At 56.9% G+C, this 26,529-nt stretch overlaps 1 protein-coding gene across 3 annotated transcripts in view; it reads right to left on the bottom strand.

The window, feature by feature from the left end:
- DIP2C (disco interacting protein 2 homolog C) overlaps nucleotides 1-26,529 on the bottom strand; it is a 372,928-nt gene that overhangs the window by 101,460 nt on the left and 244,939 nt on the right. For all 3 annotated transcript variants that reach the window (XM_046011076.1, XM_046011077.1, XM_046011078.1), the window contains 8 exons: nucleotides 25,880-25,990; nucleotides 13,108-13,231; nucleotides 12,737-12,846; nucleotides 12,520-12,622; nucleotides 10,776-10,840; nucleotides 9,362-9,455; nucleotides 9,159-9,278; nucleotides 7,921-8,035 (listed from right to left, as the gene is read on the bottom strand). In XM_046011076.1, coding sequence (XP_045867032.1) covers nucleotides 7,921-8,035; nucleotides 9,159-9,278; nucleotides 9,362-9,455; nucleotides 10,776-10,840; nucleotides 12,520-12,622; nucleotides 12,737-12,846; nucleotides 13,108-13,231; nucleotides 25,880-25,990 — 842 coding nt within the window. The remainder of the gene's footprint in view (nucleotides 1-7,920; nucleotides 8,036-9,158; nucleotides 9,279-9,361; nucleotides 9,456-10,775; nucleotides 10,841-12,519; nucleotides 12,623-12,736; nucleotides 12,847-13,107; nucleotides 13,232-25,879; nucleotides 25,991-26,529) is intronic.

Here is a 26,529-nt window from a genome sequence, read left to right as displayed (position 1 = left end):
GGGCAGTCAAAGCCGTTTCTGAAAATCCCACTGCAGTTCACAGGCTCGTCAGCTATCCTGGCTGGTGTGCCTCGGGCGGAGTGGTCGGCATCTGACTCCGGCCCTGGACGGGCATCCGGCTGCCGGGGTCCTTCTCTCAGGTCTTCCTGTCTCTCTAATGTCCGGGGCGTTTTCAACACGCAAAATGATTCGGGTGGCAAAGGGGCATCTCTAGTTTCCTCTGGAATTGCCAATTTAATTACTGCTTTACATAATTATTACCTTCCACTGTGAATGCATCAAGGTATTGAAATGATACCTTGTGGTTAAAGAGCTGCAGAACATTTCCTTGGTTCGAGCAACACTACCGCAACATAGCTTTAAAAAGCGGGTTCTTGGGGCACCTGGGTGGCTCGGTGGGTTAAAGCCTCTGCCTTCGGCTCAGGTCATGATCCCAGGGTCCTGGGATCGAACCCCACATTGGGCTCTCTGCTCAGCAGGGAGCCTGCTTCCTCCTCGCTCTCTCTCTCTGCCTACTTGTGATCTCTGTCTGTCAAATATACAAAATCTTAAAAAAAAAAAAAAAAAAGTGGGTTCTTTCCTCTATATTCCAGACGCAGAAACAGAAGCAGACAGCAATCCCAGGCATACAGAGGACCAGAAGATCATTCGCTGGTTTTCATTCTACAATGTGCCCTTTGAAAACAACTTCACAGATGCGTTTACACATCATAAAGTCCTATTTCTACAATATATTTAGTTTTATAAATAACCCTCAAAGAAAGAGGAAACACACAACATAGACCTGGAGGGTGACAGCTTAAAGGGAAAGACGATTAAAGACCATGGCAAACACAAGGTTGGAGAGGAAGCCGGGGCACCGGCTGCTGTCCCCAGACAATGGCCGGAGTCTAGGGCTGGCTCTCGGGACCAGCTCCGTGCGCCCTGCCTGTGCTTCAGGTGGGATGTCCGAGAATCCCACTGAAAACTCGGGGTCCCAGAACCTTCCCACACACTCGCTGTGGCGTTGGTGACAGGTGTTCTCCTGCTAACCGGAGGAGGGACGTCAGGATAATGGACAGCCACGGTCACCGGCCTGTGATGTCCAGCGCCCTGCTCTGCACAGGCCAGCTCAAACGGCCAGAGGCGCTGACGGGTGTGCCCAGCTGTCCTGGCACAGCGCAGCCCCACGGGCGCCGGGCGGTGCCTCCACAGCCACGCGGCTGGCTGGTCCACGCAGGCGTTCACAGAAGGAAAGCGCAGACTGAAAGCCCCACGCAGGCGTTCACAGAAGGAAAGCGCAGACTGAAAGCCCCACGGTGTGACTGTGGGACACATGTCCAGTGTGATCTTCACTGCCGACCACGTGCGGTAACTGGGTTTTGCCCCTGAAAGCTGAGCGGCTCGTCCACGCCCAGTCTCTTCCTCGTCTCCCAGCTCAGCTGTCCTGGGAGGGTTACTAAGCCCCGGACAAGAGAAAAAAGAAGAACGTCAGTCCTCAAACCCACCTGGACGAGGGGTCATCAGAGCTCCCTTGAAGGGGGCCGGCTTTTCTTCCCAACAAAAGCAGGCAAAACCTAGCAGCCAGCCACTTTTTTCTTTGTAAATCAGCCAGCAAACAGAAACAGACTTTGAGGCTGTAACTGCTCCCACGCTGGGCTCGGGGAAGACGCACAACCGAGCACCCATTCTGTTGTGGCCCTGGGACCACAGGCTGTGACCGGCCATTCTGGACCCCTGCTCAGAGCAGCTTGAAAGGGACGAAGAAGGCGCCTCACCTCGAACCCCGCTGCTACTGTGCACGTACGGACATTTCCGAGTGTCCCTTCGCTTGGGGAAGAAATCAGTCAGTGTGAAGCTACGTGCGTGGGCTTGTTCCGCGAAACAAGAGTCTGTCCCAACCTCCGCGTGGACGGTCATTCACAACACTGGCAACGGGGGTTTTCTTACTCAGAGAGGAACGTGCTCATAAAGTGCAAGCGAATGCCGTTTCTGTCCTGTTTGAAAATGACTTACATGTGACTGGTCAGCGAAGGAAGCAGGTTCTCCACGTGAGCACTCCCTCCCCTCCATCCTCGTCACCCACACTGACCCCCACACAGGGCTCACGGTGGTGGCTTCATCCGTGGGGCCACCGCTGGGCAGCAGTGTCTCACGTGGAAGGGGAGGCCACCAGACTGCGGAACGGCACCCAGCAAGGGAACAGACGGGGCACAGCCACTGCACCCAGAGGCCTGTCTTGATTTGGGTCATGCCATCATTCCTAATTCTGCTGAGAACGCTCTGACTGTACCTCGTGTTCCCACCCCTTCCTGTCCCAATCTACCTGTGAGCACGGGACAGGATGCCCATCGCGGAACACTGGGCTCTGAGGAGACGTTGCAGCCAACGGGGTGGGAGCCCCGGGCAGGGCTTTGGGGGACACTCGCTCCGAGCCTGGCAGGGCCGAGGGCGCTACCTGTGCTCACGTCTCTGTTCACAGGAACTCCTGATGGCCCACAGCCTCCTATGTAGCGATTTCCATCCTGGGGCATGTAAGGATCTCCCACCCCTGCTGTGGGGTCCCGAGCTGCCCTCTCTGCACCCATGTTAGTGCATCAGTGTGGACGCACGCAGGCTGCTGCCCAAGACCTCCCCATCCTCCCTCTGCCCATTATCTCGGGACCCACGCCGGGGTGGGGAGGGTGACGCGCAGTTGGCGGTAAGGACACGGCCCTCCTGCTGCTGCTGTCTCGGTGGATGGACCAGACCACGACAGCAAAGCCCAGGCTCGGAGCGGCACCTGGATTGCTGTGTGCAGTGCCAGCCGGCCGACGGGCGCACACACGACTCCACTGCGGCAGCACGAGCTAGAAACCCGCCTGCGCACGTGCACGCGCCGCCCTCGCCAGGACGCCGTGAGCGGGACCTGCACATACTGGGCGTCTCTCTCATGGCTCTAGTCACAAAGCACACACGGGGCTGGGACGGACGAACCACGGAGACGCCAGCGAGTCCCAGCGCACGTGAGAAGGTGCGAACTTGAAGGAGGGCGACGAGCCCGGAGGACCGCGGTTGGAACGCCGGCAAAGGTGGGCTGTGCAGAGGGAGGGAGTGAGCATGGCCAGATCTCGGAGCCCCGAGCACCCCTGCAGGCAGCTGCCACTGAGGGGCCGGGCAGTAGGGAGCTGGGGCAGCCGCAGGGTCGGGCCGTGCGTCCACAGCTTCCTCTGAAGGAAGGTGGGGCACACGTCGCTGAGGCAGGGCGCACTGACACCCAGTTCCACTCTGCCTGCCACCCTCCTTTCCACAGGAGAGCGGCCGGAATCACAGCACGGACATCAGTGTCCCGTCTCTGCACGGCCCTACGTCTAGCCGGAGTCGTGGTGGGGAGGGAGCGTGACGCAGCTGGTACTGGCGGAGAAGGGCTCAGACTGTGGGGCCGAGGGCTGATGGCCGGGGTGTGCACACGTGTGAGCAGACGTGTGTGTTCACGTCGGGGAGCTGGGGGCGTGCACATGTGTCAGCAGACATGTGTGTTCACGCCGGAGACCGGGGAGTGTGCGCACACGTGTGAGCAGACACATGTGTTCATGTCAGGGATCGGGGTGTGTGTGCACACGTGTGAGCAGACAGTGTCCACACTGGGGCCCAGGGGCGTGCGCACACGTGTGAGCACACATACTGTTCACGTCTTTTCTCGGCAGGTGGAAAAGTCGAGTGTCTCAGAAGACTGGCCCACGGGGACATGGCAGAGTCAGCCGCTGAGAAGACCTGCCTTTCCTGGTGCACAAGGTGGCCCTGAGACCACGATGACACTCTGAAGCACCCTGAATCTTACTGCTCCAGGCGGACAACGCAACGGTTGACACCACAGCATCGGGGGACCCGCCGGCGGCCCCTCTCCCCGTGCAGCCTGGACTGTGTCCACGGGACCCACAGATTATCTCCCGGAGGGGACAGCGAGGACAGAGTTTGTGACTCCATCACCCCAAGGCTCTTGGAGGCACGAGACACCACGCAGCTTCTCAGCACATGGGGCGCGTCTGCGGCTTCCGGCCCGGACATCACGGTTCCCCGCCCCCGTGAACCAGGGCCCAGCAGAGCGCTGTGTTCCGGGGCCGCTCCGGGCGCGTTTCCCCGGGACCCAGGGCGTCTCCGGGACACGAAGCCTCAGCCAAGACCACGCGGGCACAGCCCCCAACGACCGGTTTCAGGAACCGCAGCACGACTGCAACGCCAGCTGCGCCCGCGCCTTCTTTCCGGCGTCTCTGTGGGGTTTTCGTCCAGGTTTTGAAAACGTCCTTCTACTTCTACTTCAGTTTTGGTCACAGACACGGACGGTTTGAAACCGAGGACGGTGCAGAGACATTTATGTGCTTGCGAAACCATGTTTAACGGCCCTCTGCTGCCTATGAGGATCTTTTCCAAATGACTTTTGTTTGGCTATAACCAACACGTCGGTAGCAAAACACAAATACCTTAGCGTTAAAACTAGACCTTTCCCGTGTATCTTACTGCCCCTCGCGTTACGCAGGAGCGAAGTGGCAGGGGTCACACTGCAGTGTCCGCAGGAGTGACCGTGAGGCCCGGGGCCAGCACACCATCGTCGAGAGTCCGCAGGACACCCTGGGCCATCCCCACGGAGCCATCCCCAAGCACCGGGCTCGCGTCTTTACTCTGAAACAGGCAGCCCAAATGTCACAGCAAAACGAGTGGACACATTTAAGCCGTCACAGCTTCAGCAAGGACAGGACGGCACAGACGATGTCCGGCTCAGCTGTCCCTCTGGAGCAACCCCGCGCCCCCGCCAGAGGCCAACACACGAGCCACCACTGACCCATGTGAGGCGGGAATGGGGTGCTGCCGTGGCAAGTGGGTCCCAGCGACAGTCTCCACTGCCCCTTCCACATATGGCCACGCGCGGTTAACACACATGCCCGATTCTCGAGCCCTGAGCGGGTGGCAGGTCTGCGGAGAGACCCGGAAGGTGCCAGTGAACCTGGGACTCTCCGGGAGAAGACAGTGTCTTCATTTAGAGAAAGAGCTCAGCGCGAGCCACCAGACGGAGACCACTTTATACCCGTCTGTAAATACGTGAGGACTACAGACTGCACGTCAGGAAAACCAGGCGTTTCTTCCGCTACTGATGCACCTTCTGGTTGCAGGGAACGTCTCTGAGTGACGGACGTGACAGCACTCTGTCAGCCAACGGTGGCTGAGGAAAGAGCGATGCTCTCTGTGCACAGAGCTGGGAGCTCACGCAGACGCGGCCACGCACTGCCTTTTCAGCAAAGGGCCACGGGGCCTGGAACATTCATTGGGCTTTCTGTCAACTGCGCCGTGGCCGGGCGCACATGAACAGGCAGGCACGGCGTTGGGCCCATGAAATCTCAGCACAGGCGTGGCCGTCGGCCCTGTGACTCTGGGACGTGCGCCCGGACACAGCACATGGAGAAGTCTGTCGTGGCCTGAGACGGGTGGTCTGCCCTCCCGGCCCCCACGCGGGTCTTGCCTTGCTCACGGTTATGTGCCCGCAGACAGACACCCACGGCCACCTGTCAGGCTGACGAGAGAAGGGCCGGGAAGCGGGAGGAGGAGAACCGAGGCAGTGCCCTGGCCACCTCCTCCGCGGGCATTCGGCCCCCCGCTGCGTCCGTGCCCCCGCACTGTGCATGCGGGCCTGACCAGGCTCCCGGGGGAGGACGCGCGTGGGGTGAACCAAAGGCCCCGCCGAGAAGGGGACAGAGCTGCTTTATTGTGCCCTGGCCTCCCTCCGGGTCCTAGCCACGCAGACCTATTTTTACCAAAAGCTGGAAATAGGATTTCTCCTGCCAACATGTGCCCTCTCTGGTCACCCCGTTTTCTGGAAACCGTGTGCTCAGGAAGGGGTTCTCCAATGTGCGCGGCCCTGCCTTCGGGCAGCCCCTCCAGACTGACGGGGAGAGAGAACACACGGGGGGCCCTGGAAGGGCCGAGGAGCCAAAGCTGCCATTGTGCCAACCCCATTCACAGTCCTCACGGAGAGCGTCTGGCAGCTCGGGGCGAGGTTGGGCCGTAGCAGAGATTTCCGCCGCCTGGACGTGCTGGCGGCCATGGGTCCCGCGCTCCTGAGAGCTGACATGAGTCCCAGCTGGTTGAGACCGTCCACTGCGACAGTCACACTGTAAAACCCACGGGCAAGAGCGGCACGGCCACGTCACGACGACGGCGTGTGCCCCCCCCATGGGTCCCTCCCTCCCTACACAGACCGGAGAACGCGATGATGCAACCGTGGTGGGGGCAGTGCGCCCCGGCAGGAAGGGACACCCCCACAGCACGTGCTGAGTCTCGGGGTACTTCCACGTTCCTCTCTCGCTACTTTCTTCCCACGGACACTCCAAATGCACAGGAACCACGAGAGCAGCGTCTCCAGATGCCGTGGGAGCAGGGAGCACGGCACACGCGGGGAGTGCGGGCGCGCGGGGATGTGCGTGGCCACTGATCACAGGAGAAGTGCACTGGAACCAAATGAACACGAGCCCAGGAAATGCGCCTTAATTTGCCCATTTTGGGTACTAAATTTTTAATCTTCTTAAAAATTTTAATTATTTTTCGACATTTTGGGAGAAACACTGACAAGCCCTTCGCTGAGTCCTCCTCCCTGTGTCTGTCTGGTGTGGCCTGACCTCTCTCTAGGAGAGCACGTAACCCCACGGTCTGACACAGCTAGAGTGTCCACGAGTCTCGGTCCCTCACCCAGTGACTTTCCTGCAGCAATGGCGCCGCGTCACACGGTGGCACAACCCTGACGCTTTCAGGTGGAGGCCATGGGAAGGGGACCCTGTGCTGGGAGGCCATGGCCAGGACGCTGTGGCAGGGACCCTGTGGCCAGGCTGCACCCACATAGCTGACTGCTGGTCTCGGAGGAGCCTGGTGTTAGCCCGTCCCCGGCGAGGCCCCAGCATCCCGTCCGAAGCCAGACGTCAACTCGGATGCTGTCTGCACACCAACGCCCGCTGGCACGGCTCTGACCCCTCTTTAAGAACGAAGGCTGGATTCTGGTTCCTGGTGTCCGATTTCCTCATCAGCTTACATTACGTCACGGACTTCTGTCTGGTTCAAGCGAAATTAAAACTTGCTGCTGATCCTCTAAAGGTTTTTAACGTCCCAGCCCCTCGGACAGTCTGGTTCATCTTACTATCAGCTAAAACTGTCAGAAAGCACCTGATTTACAACCTCCCAGTGGGTACTGTTGCGAAGCCTTTCGGTAACAAGCATGGAACTCACATGCACCGTGTGCTGAAAGCTCGAGCACCTGCACTTACAATGGGACACGCTCGTGTGACGCAGAAGAAAACCTTACTAGGGCCGAACCCAGAGATACCAAGAAACAAGTCTGATCCCGAGATGGAAATACACAGAAGACGGCGCAAACCCTCCCTGCCCACACCATGAGGATGGTGGACGGCAGGTGCCGACGGGACAGGCCTTCCCTGCGCCTCTCAGCGGGGCAGGGCCGGCTTCACATGCCCGTAACCAGCGTGCAGGGCATAGGGCCCGAGATGAGGTGGACTGACACACGACCAAAGGCATGAGCAGAGCAGGCCCACGACCCACTGCGGCCCTGCGATGGCTATCCGTAGCCCGAGAGCTGAGAAAACCAGGGTCTTCCAGAGTGCAGGGTGTGGTGGCGCGAAGGGCCTGTCTGCGGCCGGGCAGCACGCACACGGCACTCACGGCAGACAGCACTCCCCAGCCCACCCCAAACAGCGGTCCCCGGGACATCGGCGTGGGACATGGGGGAGACCCACCCGTGGTGTTCACTTACTGGGGACAAGATCTGTCCCCAGAGGGACACAGGGTTTCTGACTAGTGAATCTGGACCAGCCTGAAGGGCCCATTCCCACATGTGCAAGGAAACAAGGCTGCCCCGGACAGGCTGAGTTCTGCCCTCCCCGCGCTGCAGGCGCCCGGCCGTACCTCCGGATGGCCACGGTGAGGGCCTCCGGGGAGCTGGCGCATGGACAGATGACCTCCTGGCGCAGGCCTTTGCTCTGGAAGACGTTGAGGAAGGCGTCGCAGGACGAGATGGACCCTGCAGGCAAAGGGAGGACAGTCAGCTGGCGGAACCTGGGGTCCACGGAAACCGCCCCACTCCCCGAATGCCCCTGGGTCGGGCTGCAGCCAGAGTGCGGAAACATGCCTCATTCACGCTTACCCCTCACGTCACCGTGAGAGACGGTCCGCTCAGCCGAGAGAAGCCGAGGGTTACCAGCATAACCTCCGTTCGGAGACGCCGCGGCGCTGAGCTCGTGGGCCTCCCTGAGGCTGACCCTGCCACGCTCAGTGTGCGTGTGCAACATCCGAATGAAGCGAGGAGGTCCCCCGGCTCAGCACACCCCGGCAGCTCGGGGCGTCACCACCCGGCGCACCGCAGGACCACATCCTAACACGGGGGACGGGGCGTCGCGCACGACAAGCGGCTCAAATCACTGTCCTAAAGCAGCTCGCGGGTCACAGAGCTCTTCGGGAAGCAGGAGGCCCGTGAGACAAGTCATGCTAAACCCCGTGGGCACGAGTCCCCGTTTGCGAATCAGACTTTCTGAGAAAGTAAGTGCGCACGCCGCAGCGTTCACGGGCAGAAATACGGTCTCCGTCGCCCACTTCCCCCGGCTCACTCGCTCACGCCAGACCAAGCTTTCTGCGTCTGGCCTCAACCCAGAGCGGAACTTCTCAAGGTATGGTGTGGTGTCCTGTGGGACTGCGAATTCGCTCTACCGGGTGGTGCTTCCTACAGGATTCAATAACGAAATTCCACTAAAATGACTAATTACTTTCCTAATCAAGAAAATTACCGTAGACCATAAGATAACAATAATTACTACTTCCCAAGTAGTAGCCATGCCAAGGCCGAGGAACCACTTCATTCAACCCTCATAAAATTTTATGACTTAGGTACGAATTTGCTGCTACAGAAGGAGAAGGGTTAAAATCAGAAAGTCAGGATCTCTCTCTACGGAATCTGGATGTGGAAACGCCAGGACTCGAGCCCAGGACCCCGATTCCCCGCCACCCGCCGAGGCGGCTCGAGGCTCCAGTGAGTCACGTGGGAGGTCGTTAACGGAAGGCCGCCTCGGAACAAGGCAACGACTGGACCAGGCAGAGTAGAGCGCGGAGGCGGGACGCAGAGCACAAGGCTCTCTCCAGCTGCCACTTACAGGGATTCGCGCCATCGGCCACGATCAGCATCCGCAGCGACGAGAGGTTGATGTCTCTCTGATCTCTGTGTGCCACCAGCGCCCAGTGCATGTCCCTGGATTTCACACAAGCCACTTTTGCTGTGGGAACAGCGGAGGGAAGGGCATTAGTCGGCGCGCCGTCAGACCAGGAACCGCGGACTCAAGGGCCCCCAGAGACGTACCTTTGTACTGGCAGACCTTCTGAATCCAGGACAGCGGGTTCACCTTCATCAGCGAGTACGGGATGCTGATGACGTGCATCATGTTCATGACACTCTGGAAGAAACAGAGGGGACGACTGCCAGACGCTGGGGGGAGAGACACCCCACCCGCCAGGCCGGATGAGGGGCCACAATGTGCCGCGCCCCTTCACGAGCTCACCCCAGCTCCACGCGGGGACCGAGAGCACCCTCTGCCGTGTGAGACGCAGAGAGGAGTGTGTGCGTCTAGCAGCGGATGGGCCTGGCTCTAGGAAGCTGCAGGCCCAGAGCCACGGTGACACTGGGTGACAACATCGAGACCTAGCACAGAGGTTCCCATACAGTGACGAAAGGAGAAACTCAACCGGTAGCAGCGACGGCAGCCACAGTCACCAGGTGGGGGGGCTAAGTGCCTGCCACACACCGGGCTGGACAGTCCTCACGCAGGGCCGTTGCTGCGTTTGGCGGGTAGCAACGCCACGGTGCAGGGGGCCCAGGGGCAGGCAGCCGGTCTGCAGGCACAGAGCCGCAGACGGCAAGGCTGACGTCCTAGGCCCGGTGCTCACCGCGCGAGCGTGCGTGCGGAGCTGCATTCCCGCATCCTAGTATCGCCCGGCATCTGGGGGCAGAGCGGAGTCGCAGCAGGAGGGGCGAGTGTGGGCCCCAACCTCCAGTCCAGGCGGTGCTCACAGGCCCCCTCCTCACAGAGAAAGCACAAGGCCTGCTCTCTGTACGTGTGTCCCACTGCTCATGGGAAAGCCACTACAATTTTCCACCCCTGCAAAGACACAGTTCCAGCACGAGACGCCTGGAGAAGACGGGAGTGCCGATCAGCACCGAGGACACCCACGGCCCGCCCTTAGCTGTGTTCCGAGGCTGAGCGCATCTTAGAGGACACGGCTGCGTCTCCACAAACCCTCCTGCAGCTTCCAGCCGCCCTCACTCATCCATGGGAACGAAACACCCTGAGGCTCGGGAGCCCAGCTGTCACCACGGCAGACCCCTGGAACCTCCCCCAGCAGTGTAAGGGACCGGGCTTCCATAATATTCACAAACACAGACTCGTAGAGAGAAAAAGCCCAAGGATGTCACAGCCAAATCACACGCTAGGGTCGTGCCCCAAACCTAAGACTGAGATGCGTCATTGCATTCTGAGCACCAGGAGCTGGGAGGAGAGATGCTCTGTTTCCCATGAGCGCCCAGGGAGGGGTCCACATGCTCCCACGGGGGCAGAGACAGCGCTTTGGAAGTCGCATTTGCGGAGAGCTGAGGGCTTCTAACACCGACGGCTCTGCTCCCTGTGCGGGGGAAGCAGCTTCCCCAAGCCGCCCTGCACACGGATCCTAATTCCCGCCGGGGCACCGAGCACAGCCAGCAAGCCCGGGGTCGCACTTACTGTCAGGATTCCATGCCAGAGCCCAACGTCCTTCTTGAAGTCCAGCACGTTCACTATGGTTTCCGCTGCACAGAGGGAAACAGAGGACATGTACTCCCACTGGATGCAAGACCGCGTCGGTCAGGGGCGGGAGAGGCCTTGAGGGGCAGCCCACAGCATGTCTGCAGACACGGGCCACCTGCCCGGAGAAGTTTCTGGATACCCTCTTGACACTCACGTCCACAGTGAGAGCCTCACATGTCCCTAAAAACACTTCATGCCTCCTTCTCCTGGGCTTACTCTCTCCCCCGGCCTTGTCCTTTTTTAAGATTCTTTTCATTTCCATCATGGCTTCTCCCAGTCCCAGGAAAGGAAAACCCTTCCCAGCAAACACAGGGTGAACGTCGCTAGAAGCCTCAGGCTGGGGTTGGGTCACAAAGGAGACCCCAGAGCAGCAGAAACAGAATAGTGTTCCCGTGTTTCGGGGGAAGAAACGGGCGCTAAAAACACAAGGCTGAACACGAGGGCCATGCTGAGGGCTAGTGACGCCGTGAGTGACGCCTCTGGAGTCACGCTTGTCTACCCACATGGGCACCTGCCCAGCACGGCCTCGTCCACACCCGGGGCGTCCACCGAGCCCTCCGCTCACGGCTGTCCGCGCTCTTCCCGCAAGGCCGGCCACAGCTCTGACACCTTGTGCCGCCGCTCCTCCTGAGGGGACAGGCCGCCACGCTGAGGAGCGGCCGCTGTCCCATTGTCTATAAGCATATTCTACTCAGAAGCAAGGAGTGTGTGTGTGCACGTGTGTGTTCCCTCTGGGACACCCGCCGCCGCCCCAGCCCCGGACCTCTGAGAAGCCGGGCTACGGGGGCGGGCCACAAGTCAGGAGGCTGCGGACAGCACTGTAAGTAAAGGCAGGCAGGTAGTGACCAGCGGCCACATGTCTTGACGGGAAACATGTCAGGGCCTAGTCCAGGGACTGAACATTAGCCAGACGTCCCCACGGCACCAGTGAGTTGTTTTGTATAAAGGAGATCGCTGGGAGAATGGGGGAGAGCGAGGAGAGCTCCTGATCCGCAGGGGAGGGGACGCCCCAGCCGCGGGCTGCCGGCTGGTTAGCCTCCAGGGCAGGGCGCCGGTCACAGAAGCCCCAGCCGTGGGGGATCGGCCTGGACCCCGCCATTTATGAGCCCAAGGCCATACCATTGCCACGGCGACTCCTGGTGACCCCAGCTCTCGGCCTCCACGGCTGTGCCACACGGGGAAAAGAACGTGCATCCTAGAAACCGTGCTCGGGGCTGAGGTCGCCGCCTGCCCCCGGAGCTCACGCAAACCCATCAGAGACTCTGAGGTGCCAGGGAGGGCTGAACGTGGGCTTTTTTTTTTTTTTTTTTTAAAGATCCCAAAAGACCCTAACATGCACAGAGGAATGAATTCTCATGGAATTAACTGACAGCCTGAGCGGTGTCCCATGATGTCACGGGTGGAACCCTCACCCGGCGTGGAGCACCTTGGAGATGGACCTCTGTGCAGGAGAATCAGGTTAAGTGAGGCCACAGGGGCCTGACCCTCCAGGACCGGCGTCCTGAAGAAAAGAGCCACCAGAGCTGTCCCTCCCCGTGCAGGGGGAGGCCTGGCGAGGACAACGGGAAGGTCTGAGCTGCGCACAAACCTGACGCCACTCCTGCTGTGGGGGTGCGGGGATGGGACGCGGCGGCCCACGCCCGCCGCCCAGGGACGCGCTCCCGTCGCGGCTGGCCCGTACCTTCCGTGTAGCCGCACGCCTGCGTGAGGGCCTGGCAGTGGGTCAGCAGCGCGATCCTGGTCACGGTCACCCCGAGCACGCTCCCGTCCTTGCACGTCTTATACTGAAAGGAGAGCAGGCCGTGTGGACGGGGTTCGGGGGGACCGCGCGCCCACCCCCCAGCCAGAAGCCCGGGGGACCCGCCAGCCCAGGGGCCGCCCACCGCCAGAAGCCCCACCTCTATGTACGCCGTGTCGTTGTTCGCGTCTTTGATGTGTGGGAACCAGTCTCGAGGAGGCTTAGACAGATGCTTTGACTCGGTGACAAACCACAGTAGCTTCGGCCACCCTTGGAGACAAGACACGGCGCGTTCCGGCATTCGGCACCCGGACAGCAGGTGCGCGGCGCCCGTCCCCTTCCTGCGGCCCGCGGCCTGGCAGCACAAGCCTCGGGCCCCATGGCGTCCACAGCGTGTCATCACCGGCTACACTAGGCCACACGGCAGACGACAGGTGACGTGCCGCGCAAGCAAGAGCGTGTCAAGGACCCGAGGAGACCCAGGAGCGTCCCGCGTGCAGAGTCCCCAGCGGGGTGCGGGAAGTCACCTACCTTTGAACTGCGGGATCTCCCCTGTCGGGCTTTTCGGCAGCCCTTTGTGGCAGGCGTCGCTCGTCAAGGCCACGGTGACTCCACAGCTGCCGAGCAAGAACCCGATCTGCTGGCTTCCAGCGTCCTGGGGGAGCGACGGGGACATGGGTCACAGAGCCGGGGAGGACAGGAGAGGACCGGGGAGGACCGTGGCGTCCCTGGCAGAACGTGTCCTGGCCCTGGATTCTGGGGCAGAGGGGACGTCCCGGGGGTAGAGCAGTGTGGGTCATGTCCCAGGCTGATGTGCTGCGGGGGGACCTCAGGCAGGTGGTGGGGTCGCCCCGCCTCAGTCTCCCTGTCGGTAGTGGGGGAGGAACCGAGGAGCGTGGACAGGGCTCAGCGTGCGGCTGGCACATGGCAGGTCTCCGGAGGCTACTGCTGGGCCTCCCTGTGGGTCTCCATGACCACGACTGTGGATCAGGACTATCGTGGCGAACGAAAGCTGCCCAGAAAACATCTTCCTGCTTGACGTGGAGCCTGATTCTGAAGACACCCAGAGCACAGGGCCCCGCTGTGTGACGACGCATGATGGGGACGAGCGGGACATAAGGACCCCCTGCGCCACCCCTTGAGCCCGCAGCAGCTCTCGTTGCAGAGTGGGGACACGGGTCTGGACAGACCCCCGCTGCAGGACGTGGACCCCAGAAGCCCTCGACCGCCAGCACTGACGTGGCAGACTCTGCGGGACGGGGCTCTCCTGGGACAGGCAGCAGGGGACCGCCACCTTGTGGTCTGGTCACTAACCACGTCCAGCTGCCTGGGGCACGTCTGCTCAGTGGGCTTGCTTTATGCCCACCAGTCACACCAGCTCGACTCAGAAAACAAAAGCCGGGAAGCAACGGGCTTTCCTACAACCAAACGCCACAGTGCGGAGAGCAAGCCACGCTCACACGTGCCCTCTGCGCGGACCTGCTGTGCCTGCCCCTCCCCCTGCCCGCGTGTGCCCCACTGGGACAGCACGGAAGACCTGCACGCGTCCAGCGGTGAAGTCCGCGGCTCTGACGTCGAAGACGAGTCGTCCAGGTGGTTCGCAGCTCAGCCCCACGGGGAAAGCCCGATGCCGTGTGGGACTGTGCACCCCCAGCCCCGAGCAGGGAGCACAGGGCTGGCGCCCGACGGACAGAGGAGCCCATTTCAGGGATCTCCGCTAATGTGGTGCTTCTTCACGCAGGGTTTTTACAGTGACGCGAATGTGAATTTGGGATCAGCTGCCAGACATCCAGACAGGCTCTGAGATCCCCCTCGGTGGCGGGAAGACATTTCTTCACGGGCGAGAACTTGCGGAGACCGTCGACCTCCAGGCCACGTGAGCCACAGGGCAGGAGGGTGCGTGTGGGCCGTCAGCCGTGACCTGCCATCTCCCGCCGCTCACCTCCCCACCAGGCTCTCCCGCATGTCCTCTCACATCTGCTCCCGACCGATGGCTCACGTGACGTCATCACACACACCAGAGAGCCCGCCCAGGGTGAGAGCCGGGACAGCAGGTGAGAACAGCAACGGACAGAAGGCCGCAGCTCAGCCCAAAATTCAGACCTCGCCCCTGCTCTGTGCTCTGCCGGAAGGGGGTCCTTGTCCCCTCTGTTGTTGAATTCCTCTTCAGAGCGCCCGTCAACTGGGCAGAAACAGCCACCCGGGCCCATTGCTGGACACAGGATTGTCCCCTGCCGCCCAAGCAGCCCGTGCTGCCCCTTTGCACACAGACCCCCTGAACCTGAGTGCATGCTCGCCCCGGGAGCCAGCAGCCCGGCGGGTGGACGCCCTCCCCACACGCCGTCTCTGCAGGCAGCCTCCTCCCTGTCCTCATGGCCGCCGGCTGCTCGGAGCCGCTGGCTTTGGGAAGCTGAAGCCCACCTCGGGAGGACTCGGAGCGAAGCAGCGACCTCCAGCCCTCATGAGGTCCTTTCCCTGGATGTCTGTGTCCCCACGCCGCAGCTTCCCCCTCGGCTGAGGGCCCTTCCTCTGACGGGCTGGGCTGTCAGGATGGGGACCCCCTTCCCGGTCACCTTGCAAATAATTCTTTTTGGCTCTTCAAGAAAAGCCAGACCACACCTGACATCAGCCCATCACCTCCAAGCCCTGCGACACAGAGACGTGCCAAGTCCTGTCACCCCATAAGAAGTCTGTCCTTGGTCTGTCCGCTGACCCCCTGGGGCCTCCGGCAGGGTGGTGTGACCTCGTCCCTCCAGCACGGTCTGTTCCGTCGTGGACTCCGGGTCAGGAAGCAGCAGCACACTCCCACAAGCACTCCAGCGCACGAGAGGACGGCTCCCGGAAAGCCCCTCTTGCCAACTCTCTGCATCGGCGGCCCCACGACCACCAGTGGGTACTGACCCGACTTCGTTCTTTGCCGACGGGGCCGTTCACCAGCTCTCGCCAGGTGGGACAGAAACGGGGCAAAGTGTCTCAGAGGCACGGGCTTTGGCTGCTCAGCTCTGCGGGTGCCTGGGGCTCACAGGCTGTCCTGTCCCTGATCCCACGGTCCTTGGAACATGCCCACTCCGACCCTCCGAACAGCCGTGCCGCTTCCCCGTCAGACTCCCGGGGCGGAGCTGTGTCGGCTGAGATGCTGGCGGAGCCCGTTCACCGGCCGATGGTGTGCCCGACCCGCCGCGGGCTGTCCTCGAGCTCGGCCTCCGCAGGGCGACGGCAACGGGCTGTGCCAGCTCTGCCGCGACCCCGCGGGGCCCATGGAGGCGCTGCCCCCGCCGCTCCCCACGCACTGGCCACGCCGCCGGTCCCCCTGCTGCAAACCCCCTGCGGAAAGAGGAGCTCCCCCCCACCCCGAACTAAGATGGAGAGTAAACACACGAGACTCAACTGTTCAGTCCGTTGAACGACGTTGAGGATTTGGGAAACCAGCTCCCACCAGGCCTCCGCGGCGGACCCAGTGGCACGGAACCAGCGGACGGAGGAAACGGTCACACCCTCCACCCTCTCACCCCATTCTGAACGGCGCGGCGCCGAAGGATTCTTCTGTTTAAAAAAACAAGCTTTCTTTTTTTTAACTACTTCTCTTTTTAAGATTTTATTTATTTATTTCGGAGCGAGAGCACGAGCGGGGGAGCAGCAGAGGGAGCAGCAGGCGCCCCACCGAGCAGGGAGCCCGACGCGGGACTGGACCCAGGACCCTGGGACCATGACCTGAGCTAGAGATGCACGCTTAACGACCAAGCCACCCAGGCGCCCCTAAAAATGTTTTCTGAGACACAAATGCCACGTTCTGAAGTCATGGCGGCTGAGGAATGACACTCAGCGTGTGGCCTCGGTAAGGCAAAGTCATCTCCTGGGCCTGTTTTCCACGAGGAACGGTCGGTGGAGAGAAGCACTCGGCATTTTCTTCAAGAAGGGTCCTCAGGCGCTGCAGCGTGGGCCGGAGAGCACGCCCCCGGCAGGTCACCCCAGCAGGGCCGCAGGCACCAGGAGGGTCTGCCCAGTCCACACCCAAGCGGCGGAGCTCCTCCTGGGTGCAGCTGCACGCACCCTCGCTGGCCACTGAGGCTCGGCTCAGCAAAGGGGCCCACCCGCGCTCAGCACAGCTCACCACGAACCACCCCCTCCCGGGCTATCGCTGCAGGAGCCTCCTCCGCACATGACAAAGAACAGGTCACATGTCTGTCAGACGTTGCAGGATGCTTCACCTCCTTACTCCCAAGTGTCACGAAGTTTGACGTGGTGGCCAAGCCGGGCTTTTGGGCTATTTGTGCCAGCAGCGGCTGAAATGCTGTGCCGAGGCCGTCAGGCGGCCCGAAGGGCAGAGGCGTGTGTCTCCCTGTGTGAACGGTTCCCTGGTTGTAGACTTGCAGATTGTCACTGTGATGCTGCAACTATAGACCTCAGGGCGCCAGGAGCCTCGAATCAAGGCCACCAGCCCTTTGCGTTCCAAAGGGCCTCAACCCCCTGCATTTGCCATCGTATGTCCCCTGGTCGGTTTTCAGGTAAACCGCTGTAGAATTAACCACAGCACCAGAGCCACCTAGAAGAACGTGGCTGTCTATTCAACCCCCAAACCCTTCCACATTCCCAGTCGCGAAGATCACGGGACTCGGGTCTTCAGGAAGCAGTCGGGGGGCATCTTCCACACACGGGGACGCCGGCGGCAAACACCTGCAGGAGTCGGGCCACTGGAGGAGGTCCTGAGCTCAGAGGTCTCAGGATGTCCCCGACTTCCAGGCCCACCAGCTGCCCCACCGGACACCGATGTGTGCCCGAGACGTCAAGTATGCAACCCCTGTGTTTTGTACCCAGGAAGCCAAAGTGATTACCGTCCCCTTTCATTTTCTAAGGGAACCCCATATTCTCTCTTTCCGCTCCCAGGAGCGGAGCTGGAGACGTGCACACCCACTTTCAACAGACCCCGAGGCATCCCCGAGGCACTGGAACGTGAATGACCCACTGAGTTTCAGAGCAGCCGCAGGGAGGGACTGGGAAACTCTCCGGGACCCTGGGGCTGGGTACGCGTAAACTGGGGCATTCTAGAGGAGGGAGCATCGCCCCGCAGAGCCGGCACAGGACTGTGCCGAAGGAAGGCCAGCTCGGTCCAGGGTGGAGTCCAAGGGCATAGTCGTCTAGAACACGACCGGTAACCGAGGGGACCACACCTCATGGCCATCAGCTCTACATCCTGGATGACATCAAACCCTCTGTCCTCTGGGGCCATCAATGCCAACCCTAGTAGAGTCTCCTCCCCTTTTCTCTTCCTAAAGTTTCTCTAGCTCTGCCTTACTATGGAATGTCAGTCCTGTGGACAAAAACACTGATATGTGGGGTATGTCCAACATATGTTTCTTACGCCTGACTACGCTACAACAGCAAGATTCAGATCTACAACCGGCAAATCTTGGGTGAACATGGGACTCCATAATGTCCAGACACCAAAACATAAGCAACAACCCACACCCTCCAAAGTAAAAAGTCCATCATTTATCCAGATTTCCAGCGTAAGGACACTGAAGGATGAGATAATCAAACACTTAGGTACTTAGAGATTACTAAGCTCAATGTTCTTTTTCTTTTTTTCTTTTTTTAAATTAAGGTATAATTGACATAACGTTGTATTAGTTTCAGGTGTGAAACGATGATTCTACATTTGTACACACTGCAAAATGATCATGACACGAGACTTTTAAAGATCTACTCTCGAGGCCACCTTCAAATGTGCACGACGCCATCCCCGCGTATAGTCACCGAGCTGCACCTCCCAGCCCCGACTAACTTTGTAGCTGTAAGTCTGTACCTCCAGCCACTGCGCGCACCCCACAAACACCACCACTGGCACCCACCCATCTGTTCTCTGTGTCCGTGAGTTTCGTTTGTTCATTTGCTTTGTTTTTTAGATCTTTCTCTGACTTATTTCACTCAGCATACCGAGGTCACTCCGTGTCATTGCAAAGCAAGGTTGCATTCTTTCCTGTGGCTGAGTAACGTGTGTACACACCACGGCTTTTTCCGTTCATCCGCCGATGGACGTTTAGGTGGTTTCCATATCTTGACTATTGTAAACGATGCTGCAGTGAGCAGAGAGGTGTATGTATCTTTTCAGATTCATGTTTTCCTTTTTGTTTAGAAAACACCCAGTGTAATGGCTGGATTGTAGGGTAGCTCTATTTTTAAGTTTTGAGGAACCTTCATACTCTTTTCCACAGTGGCTGCACCAGTTTGCGTTCCCACCAACGGTGGACAAGGGTTCCCCTTTCTCCACATCCTTGCTAAAACTTGCTATTTCTTGCCTTTTTAATATTATCTACTTAAAAAGGTATGATGTGATATCTCAATGTGTTTTCCTTAAAAGATTTTATTTATTTATTTGACACAGAGAGAGAGTGAGTGAGCACAAGCAGGGGGAGTGGCAGGCAGAGGGAGAGGGAGAAGCAGGCTCCCTGCAGAGCAGCAGGGAGTCTGATGCGGGGCTCGATCCCAGGACCTTAGGATCATGACCAGAGCCCAAGGCAGACGCTGAGCTGAGTGAGCCATCCAGGCACCCCTCACAGTCACTTTAATTGACATTTCCGTGATGGTTAGTGATGTTGAGCATCTTTGTGTCTATCCACCAGCTGTGCGTCTCCTCTGGAAAAATGTCTTCTCAGATATTCTCCCATTTTTTAATTGACTGTGTCTTTTGCTGTTGACTGCTATGAATTCCACAAACATTGTGGATATTATCCCTTATCAGACACACAATTTTCAGGCATTTTCTCCCATTGAGGAGGAATGGAATCTTATCTCTTCCTCGTGCTGATGCTCTCCTTCGGTGCACAGAAGTCCTTCGTTTGGTGTTTTCCCACACGTTGTTTCTGGTTGTTGCCTTCACTGTTGGTGTCAGACCCAAGAACTCATCACCAAGACTCATGTCAAAGAGCTTACCTGGAGCCCATGTTTTCTTCTAGGAGTCTGTGCTTCAATTCTTACATTCAAGGCTTTAGTCCATTTTGAGGTAATTTTTGTGTCCTGGGTGAGAGGGGTCTAATTTCATTCTCTTGCAGGCGGCTGTCCAATTTCCCCACGGCCATGTACTAAGGAGACTGTTCTCTCCCTGTTCTGCGTCCTGGCTCTTCTGTCGGAAATTCATTGGCGGGGGCGCCGGGGGGCTCAGCGGGTTAAAGCCGCCGCCTTCGGCTCAGGTCATGGTCCCAGGGTCCTGGGATCAAGCCCCGCGTCGGGCTCCCTACTCAGCGGGGAGCCTGCTTCCTCCCCTCTCTCTGCTTGTCTCTCCGCCTACTTGTGATCTCTGTCAAATAAATAAATAACATCTTCAACAACAACAACAAAAAGATTGAGCATCAATGACTCAAATTCAGAGACTTGAAAGGATAAACTAAATAAACTGACCTGATCAAAATAAACAAACTGGCAATACACATGTGGGTTTATTTCTGGGCTATTACATTCTGCTGGCCTATGTGTCTGTTTTTGACGACTGCTTTAACTACTAGAGCTCCGTAATGTGGCTTGAAACCAGGGAGCCCTGTGTCCCCAGCTTTGCTGTTCTCACTCAACATTGCTTTGGCTCTCTGCGGTCTTCCGTGCTTCCATACAAATTTCTGGAATATTTGTTCTATTTCTGTGAACAGTGCCACTGGACTTTCAATAGGGATTGCCCTGAATCTGTAGGTTGCTGTGTAGAATATGGACATTTTAACAAGATCAATTCTCTCAGTCCGTAAGCCTGGAATATCTTTTCATTTATTTGTGTCCTCCTCAATTTCTTTCATCAATGCTTTACAATTTTCAGACTATAGGTCTTCCATCTCTTGGCTAAATGTATTCCTAGGTATTTTATTCTTTTGCATGTATGTATTAATAGGATTGTTCTCTTAATTTCTCTGATTGTTCACTGTTAATGTACATAGATGCCATCCGGTCTTTATGTTGATTTTCTGCCCTGCAATTTTCCTCAATTACCAGAATAATTTGATTAGTTTTTTTGTAGCGTCTTTAGGGTTTTCTGTATATAAAATCATGTCATCCTCAAATAGGTAGTTTTACCTCTTCCTTTACAATGTGGACACCATTGTGAATGTTTTTCTTGCCTGACTGCTCTGGTTAAGACTTCCAACACATGTTGAATGGAAGTGGCAAGGGGAAAAATTTTCAGCTTTTCACAAAGGAGTAAAAGGTTAGCTGTGGGCTTGTCCTATACGGCCTTTATTATTTTGAAGTATATTCCCTTAATGTTCACTTTGCTGAGTTTTTTTCATCAAAAATGAATGTTGACAAGTAGACATGTCTGAAGAAGACACACAGGTGGCCGACAGACGGGTGAGAAGGTGCTCAACATCACTCATCCTCGGGGAGAAGCAAATCACAACCACAGTGAGATGCCACCGCACACCTGTGAGAGCGGCTACGATAAAACAACAGCAGGAACAAGAGGAGTTGGAGAGGACGTGGAGAAAGGGGAACCTCGTGCACTGTTGCTGGGAATGCAGACTGGTACAACCACCCTGGAAAACAGTATGGAGGTTCCTCAAAAAATAAGTAGAATTGCCCTCCCATCCAGCAACTGCACTAGTAGATGTTAACCCGAAGAATACAAGAATACTAATTAAAGGGACTCATGCACCCTGATGTTTAAAGCAGTGTTATCTACCAAAGCCAAATGAGGGAAACAGCCCAATGGCCGTCGACTGAGGGATGGATAAAGACGAGGTGGTGTGTGTACACCGTGGAGTACTATGCAGCCGTCAAAAAGAACGAGATCGCGTCACCTGCAGTGACACGGATGGAGCCAGAGAGAATTACACTAAGTGAAATAATCAGAGAAAGACAAATACCACCTGGTTTCAATCACACGTGGGATTTAAGAAACAAAACAAATGAGCAAGGTGGGGGGAAGGAGGCAAACCAAGAAACGGACTCCTAACTACAGAGAACAAACTGATGGTCACCAGAGGGGCGGGGGCTCGGGGTCTGGGTTGGACAGGTGGTGGGGATGAAGGCGGCCCTTCTGTGATGGGCACCGGGTGTTTAACGGGAGAGCTGAGCACCTGCACGGCACCCCGGGAAGTAACGTAAGAGCACGTTAACGCTGGAATTTACATAAAAACATAAAAAAGTAAAATTTGAATGCTGTCAACGCTCTTTCTGCATCCAGGATCGTATGATTGCCCTTCATTCTGTGAATGTAGTGTGTCACATTGATTGGTGAATGTGGGCCCATCCATGCATCCCTGAAATAAATCCCACTAAAGAATGGATTATGACCCCTTTAACGTATTATTGAATTGTTGACTGATATTTTGTTGAGGATTTTTGCATCTCTGTTCATCAGGGATAGTGGCCTCTAATTTTATTTACTGATGTCCTCCTTGTCTGTGTTGGTATCAGGGTAGGGCTGCCATACACAATGAGTTTGGAAGCTTCCCTTCCTCTCGATGTTTTGGAAGACTTTGAGAAGGAGAACTACTAAATCTTTTTGAAAGTTTGGTGGAATTCACCAGTGACACCATCCGGTCCTGGACTTCTGGAGATTTCCGATCGGAGTCAATCTCCTTACTGCTAACCAGTATTCAGATATTCTACTTCTTCATGATTCAGCCTCGGGTAGAGAATTAATATGGAAACTGGCATCCAGTTTCTGGGCATATAGTTTTCTGTAGTAGTCCCTTGCGACCCTTTGTCTTTCTGTGCTGTCAGCCGTAATGTCTGTTCCATTTCTGATTACATTTGAGTCCTGTCCTCGTTTGCTTGCTGAGTCTAGCTAGAGGTGTATCAACCATGTTCAGCTTCTGAATGAACCGGCTTCTCGGTGTCCTTGGTTTTCCCTCTCTTCTTTATTGTCTCTATTTCATTTATTCCCACAATGAACTTTGTTCCTTCCCTCTACTAACACTGGGCTTCATTTGGTCTTTTTCTAGTTCCTTGAGGTTGAAAATTGGATTGTTAGAGATTTTTCTCATGGACTAAAGTAGGCCTGTACCACGATGACCTTCCTTCTTAGAACCGCTTCTGCTGAATTTTATATGTTCAGTTTTTGTTCAAATTGGTCTCAAGCTGTTCTTTTTTACTTTTCCTTTGATTTCCTGGTTGACTCACAGGTCGTTCACTGGTGTGTTTAATCTCCACATATTTGTGAATTTTCCAGTTTTCTTCATGTAACTGATTTCTAGTTTCACATCACTGTGGGTCAGAAAAGATGCCCAATAGTTCACTCTTCTGAAATTCACTCAGACTTGCTTTGTGGCCTCACATGGGATCTGTCCTGGAGGACATTCCAGATGCCCTTGAGAAGAGTGTGGATTCTGTTGCTTATGGAAAGATGGAATGTTCTGCGTAATTAAGTCTCCTCGTGTCGGGGGGAATCAACGTCCCCTACCACGGCGGTCCTGGGTCTCTCCCTTCAGGGGTATTAACATTTGCTATATATATTTAGGTGCTCCTGTGTGGAGTACATAAATGTTTACAAGTGTTACGTCTTCTCTGTGGACGGATACCCTTATCATTATGTAACCCTCTATAACGTCTATAACGTCTGTTTCGTCTGCTCTCCTTCTCTTCATTTCCGCCTCCACGGAGTATCTCTGTGCATCCTCCCGCTTCCCTCTCTGTGTCCTGACGTCCGCAGCGGGGCTCTGGGAAGGCCGCATGTCACCTGCTATTATTTCCTCTCCCCTGCCTCGCTGTTCGTCTGCCTTAGAGAATTCAGTCCTTCTACAGGTGAAGTAGTTATCGATCACAAGATGCTAACTAACTGCCGTTCCATTAACCATTTTCTGACTACGTCTCCGCAGGGTCTCTCTGTCCCTTTCCTCCTCTCCTCTTCCTTCGTGATCTGATGACCTTCTTCAGTGTGACACTGAGATCAAGGAATCTTATACTCCATGTCTCTACTAGAGGAGTCGGCTTTTCGGTCCCCGTAAGTGTCACATAAAATCGCCTGTACACACACGCGCACACACACTTGCTTGTGCGTGTGTCAGTCTGTCAATTTGCTGGCAACGTAAGTTTGAACATGGTGTAATTTAATGTTTTGATATCACACTTACTTTGTGTCTCCCGTAACTATATATTGCAGTTTTGATGATTTTTACTACTTTTGTCTTTTTAACCTTCGCTCTAGTTTCAGTTTTATTAACTAATTAATCCATTACGTTTACTCTGCATTGACTTTGCCAGTGAGGTTTATACTCTCATTTATTTTCTTGTTACCCATCTGTTTTCAGCTGAAATCAGACCTTGAACATTTCTCACAGGGCCTGTTCAGTGGTGAGGAGCTCCTTCCGGTTCTGCCTGCCCTGAAGATCGTCCCTCCTCCAATTCCGAATGACAGGGCACCCTTGGCCGCACGGTTGCTTCTCAGCCCTTCGAATACATCCTGCTGCTCCCTCCTGGCCCACAAGGTTTCTGCTGAAAAATCCACAAAGAGTCTTTGTGGTTTCCTTGTATATAACAAGTTGTTTTTCTCCTGCTGCTTTTAAGATTCTCTCATTAAGGTTGACATTTTAATTATAGTGTGTCTTGCTGTGAACTCTCTGGATTCATTCACTGTCTCCAGGCTCCCTGGACCTGGAAGTCTGTTTCTTTCCCTAGGTCAGGGATGTTTTTGCTATTGTCTATTCAATCATGTTTTCTGCCGCTCTTTCTCTCTCTCTCTCTCACCCTCCTTCTGAGACTCCCTGATGAGACTGCTGTCCCCCCTGATGTTGTCCTACAGTCCCCTCAAGCTATCTTAACTTAAAATATACTGTTTTTGTTTCTTGTTGTTGCTCTGTGGGAGGTCTGCTGTCCTGTCTTCCTGCTCACTGACGCCTTCTTCTGCTCGGCTATGGGGACGTTCCCAGGCAGTCTTCAATCCAGATCTGTTAGTCTGCTGCTCTGGGACGTCCGTCTGCGGTTCGCCTCTGCTCTCCGTCTCTGTCGCAGTTCTCACAGCGCTCCTTTGTTCTTCTCTGGAGTTCAGTGAGTCTTTTATGACCATCACTTTGAACTATTTACCAGGTAAATTACTTATCTCCATTTCATTGAAGTTTGACCTTGCTCTTTTTTCTGGACCAAATTCCTGTTTCTTCACTTCGTCCGGCTCTGTATCAGTGGAACAGCACCTGTCCCGGTCTGAAGGAGTGGCCGGTGCAAGCGATGGGCCTTCGCATGCAGCCTTTCCCACAGTTGTCTCTCCAACTTCTCTAATTCTCTAAGCACAGATTTGTTCCTGCTATGCTCCCATTGTTGAGGGTGTGCCAAGACCCGTCCGTGTTCCAAAGGGAGGAATCCATTGAGCACCGAGTTCCAGACTGCCTGGAAGCCAGGCTCTCAGGCAGCAGCTTTTAATTACGCAAATATATACAGTCCTGTGGGACCCTGATCATAAACCCTGCCAGCCTCCAGACCAGGATGTCTGGAGGGGGCTCCTGGGCTACACTTACAAACACCAGGGCTCCAGATGTGTGTGGACCTGCTTTCTCGGAGGCAGCAGTGAGCCGGGGCAAGGTCAAGGTTGAGTGCAGAGTTTTCCCATCTGTGTTCCCTCAGGATCCCTCCATCATCTCCAAACGTGTGGCAGACCTGAGGCCTGTGGCTCAGGCTGCAGCCCTGGGACAAGCAAGCAGGCCTTTACCGGGGACAGACCGGGCATGTTTCAGCACGCTGTCTGTGCAGGGCCCCGGGGTGGCCGTCTGTCAAGAGCGCTCTCTCCAGGTGATATGGTCCTGTAGGGCACGGGTATGCTAGCCGCGGGCTACCAGAGCCGGGCACGCCTGGGTGTTCCCCAGGTGGTGTGTGTGCACCTGCCGTCTTCTGTGAGGCAGCGGGAGAGTGTGGGGCTGCAGCATGCCCACTGGCTTCAGCAGTGTTAGGAGTGCATGGGACACTCGGACGGGACAGCTTTTGCAGAGCGGCAGTAGCAAGGGAGAAGCAAAGTGCAGAAATGGTGCGTGTCCATGCCTCTGTCCCCAGAACCCCAATCCCACCCTCTGGCAGTGCTCCAAGATGAGCAATCACTTTCCAAACCACCCCCCTGCACAGAGCCCCAGGACAAGTGAGTGGAGCATGAACTCCGTGAGCTGGACACAAGCCCTGATGGTTTCAAAGGCAGGTGTGGGAACCGTTCCTGCTACCGACATAGCCGCCAAACCCCCGCCCGAGCCTCAGAAGCCACAGAACACCTCTGTGCTTCTCAATCCATGTCCTGCTGAGATGAAAAGCCATTCAAAAAAAGCCACCTGTGTGCTCTGATCTCACGGGAGCACGCTCCACAGCGGCCGAGCCCGACCCTCCCCGGCAGCGCCCGGCTGGGACGTACCTTTCTCGTGAGCGGCACTTCGATGGGCACGGGGACCACTTCGGCCAGCAGGCAGCCATAGAAGGCCACCATGGAGGCAGCGGGGTCGTTGTTGGGAAACACCAGCGCCACCTGCACGGACACAGAGCGGGAGCCGTTAACCAGCCGGCACATGCCACCAGCTCCCAGACACCAAACAAGGACGCATCCGCCACGGCCCGCGGGGCCCACGCTCTAAGCTCCAGGCGTGCTGGAAGACACACCGTGGTCACTCGCACCTCAGTCAGCTGCGTGCACTCTTCCTCTAACGAACGCGGACACGAGCGACCAACGGTCGGCTAGAACCCGTCCAGACTCAGCCATCCCTGTTGCCCGCACACACCGGCATCTCCCCTGCGAGCATCGCCCGCGCCTGCCTGGCCCCTCCCCACTTCCCCGGCTCGCAGGGGCTTCCCCGTGCGTCCGGTGGCCTCCACTGCTGGGCCCTGTCACAAGGGCGGGCGGACACCCACGGGACTCTGCTCTGGTCCCAGGCCAGCATTCGCCCCTCTGGGCCTTCGTTTTCCTCCCTGTGTCCTCGTGTTGTGAGGAGGGTCACCTGAGAAGGTGGGAGGGGCCGGGCGGAGGCCTGGCGCGTGGCTTGCGGCCATGAGCGGGAATCAGCCTGGTCG

Source organism: Meles meles, chromosome 7 (assembly GCF_922984935.1).
Source record: "Meles meles chromosome 7, mMelMel3.1 paternal haplotype, whole genome shotgun sequence".
NCBI classification, from domain to species: domain Eukaryota; kingdom Metazoa; phylum Chordata; class Mammalia; order Carnivora; family Mustelidae; genus Meles; species Meles meles.
Note: the sequence above shows the minus strand (reverse complement) of the source record. Positions and strands in the feature narration are given on the sequence as shown.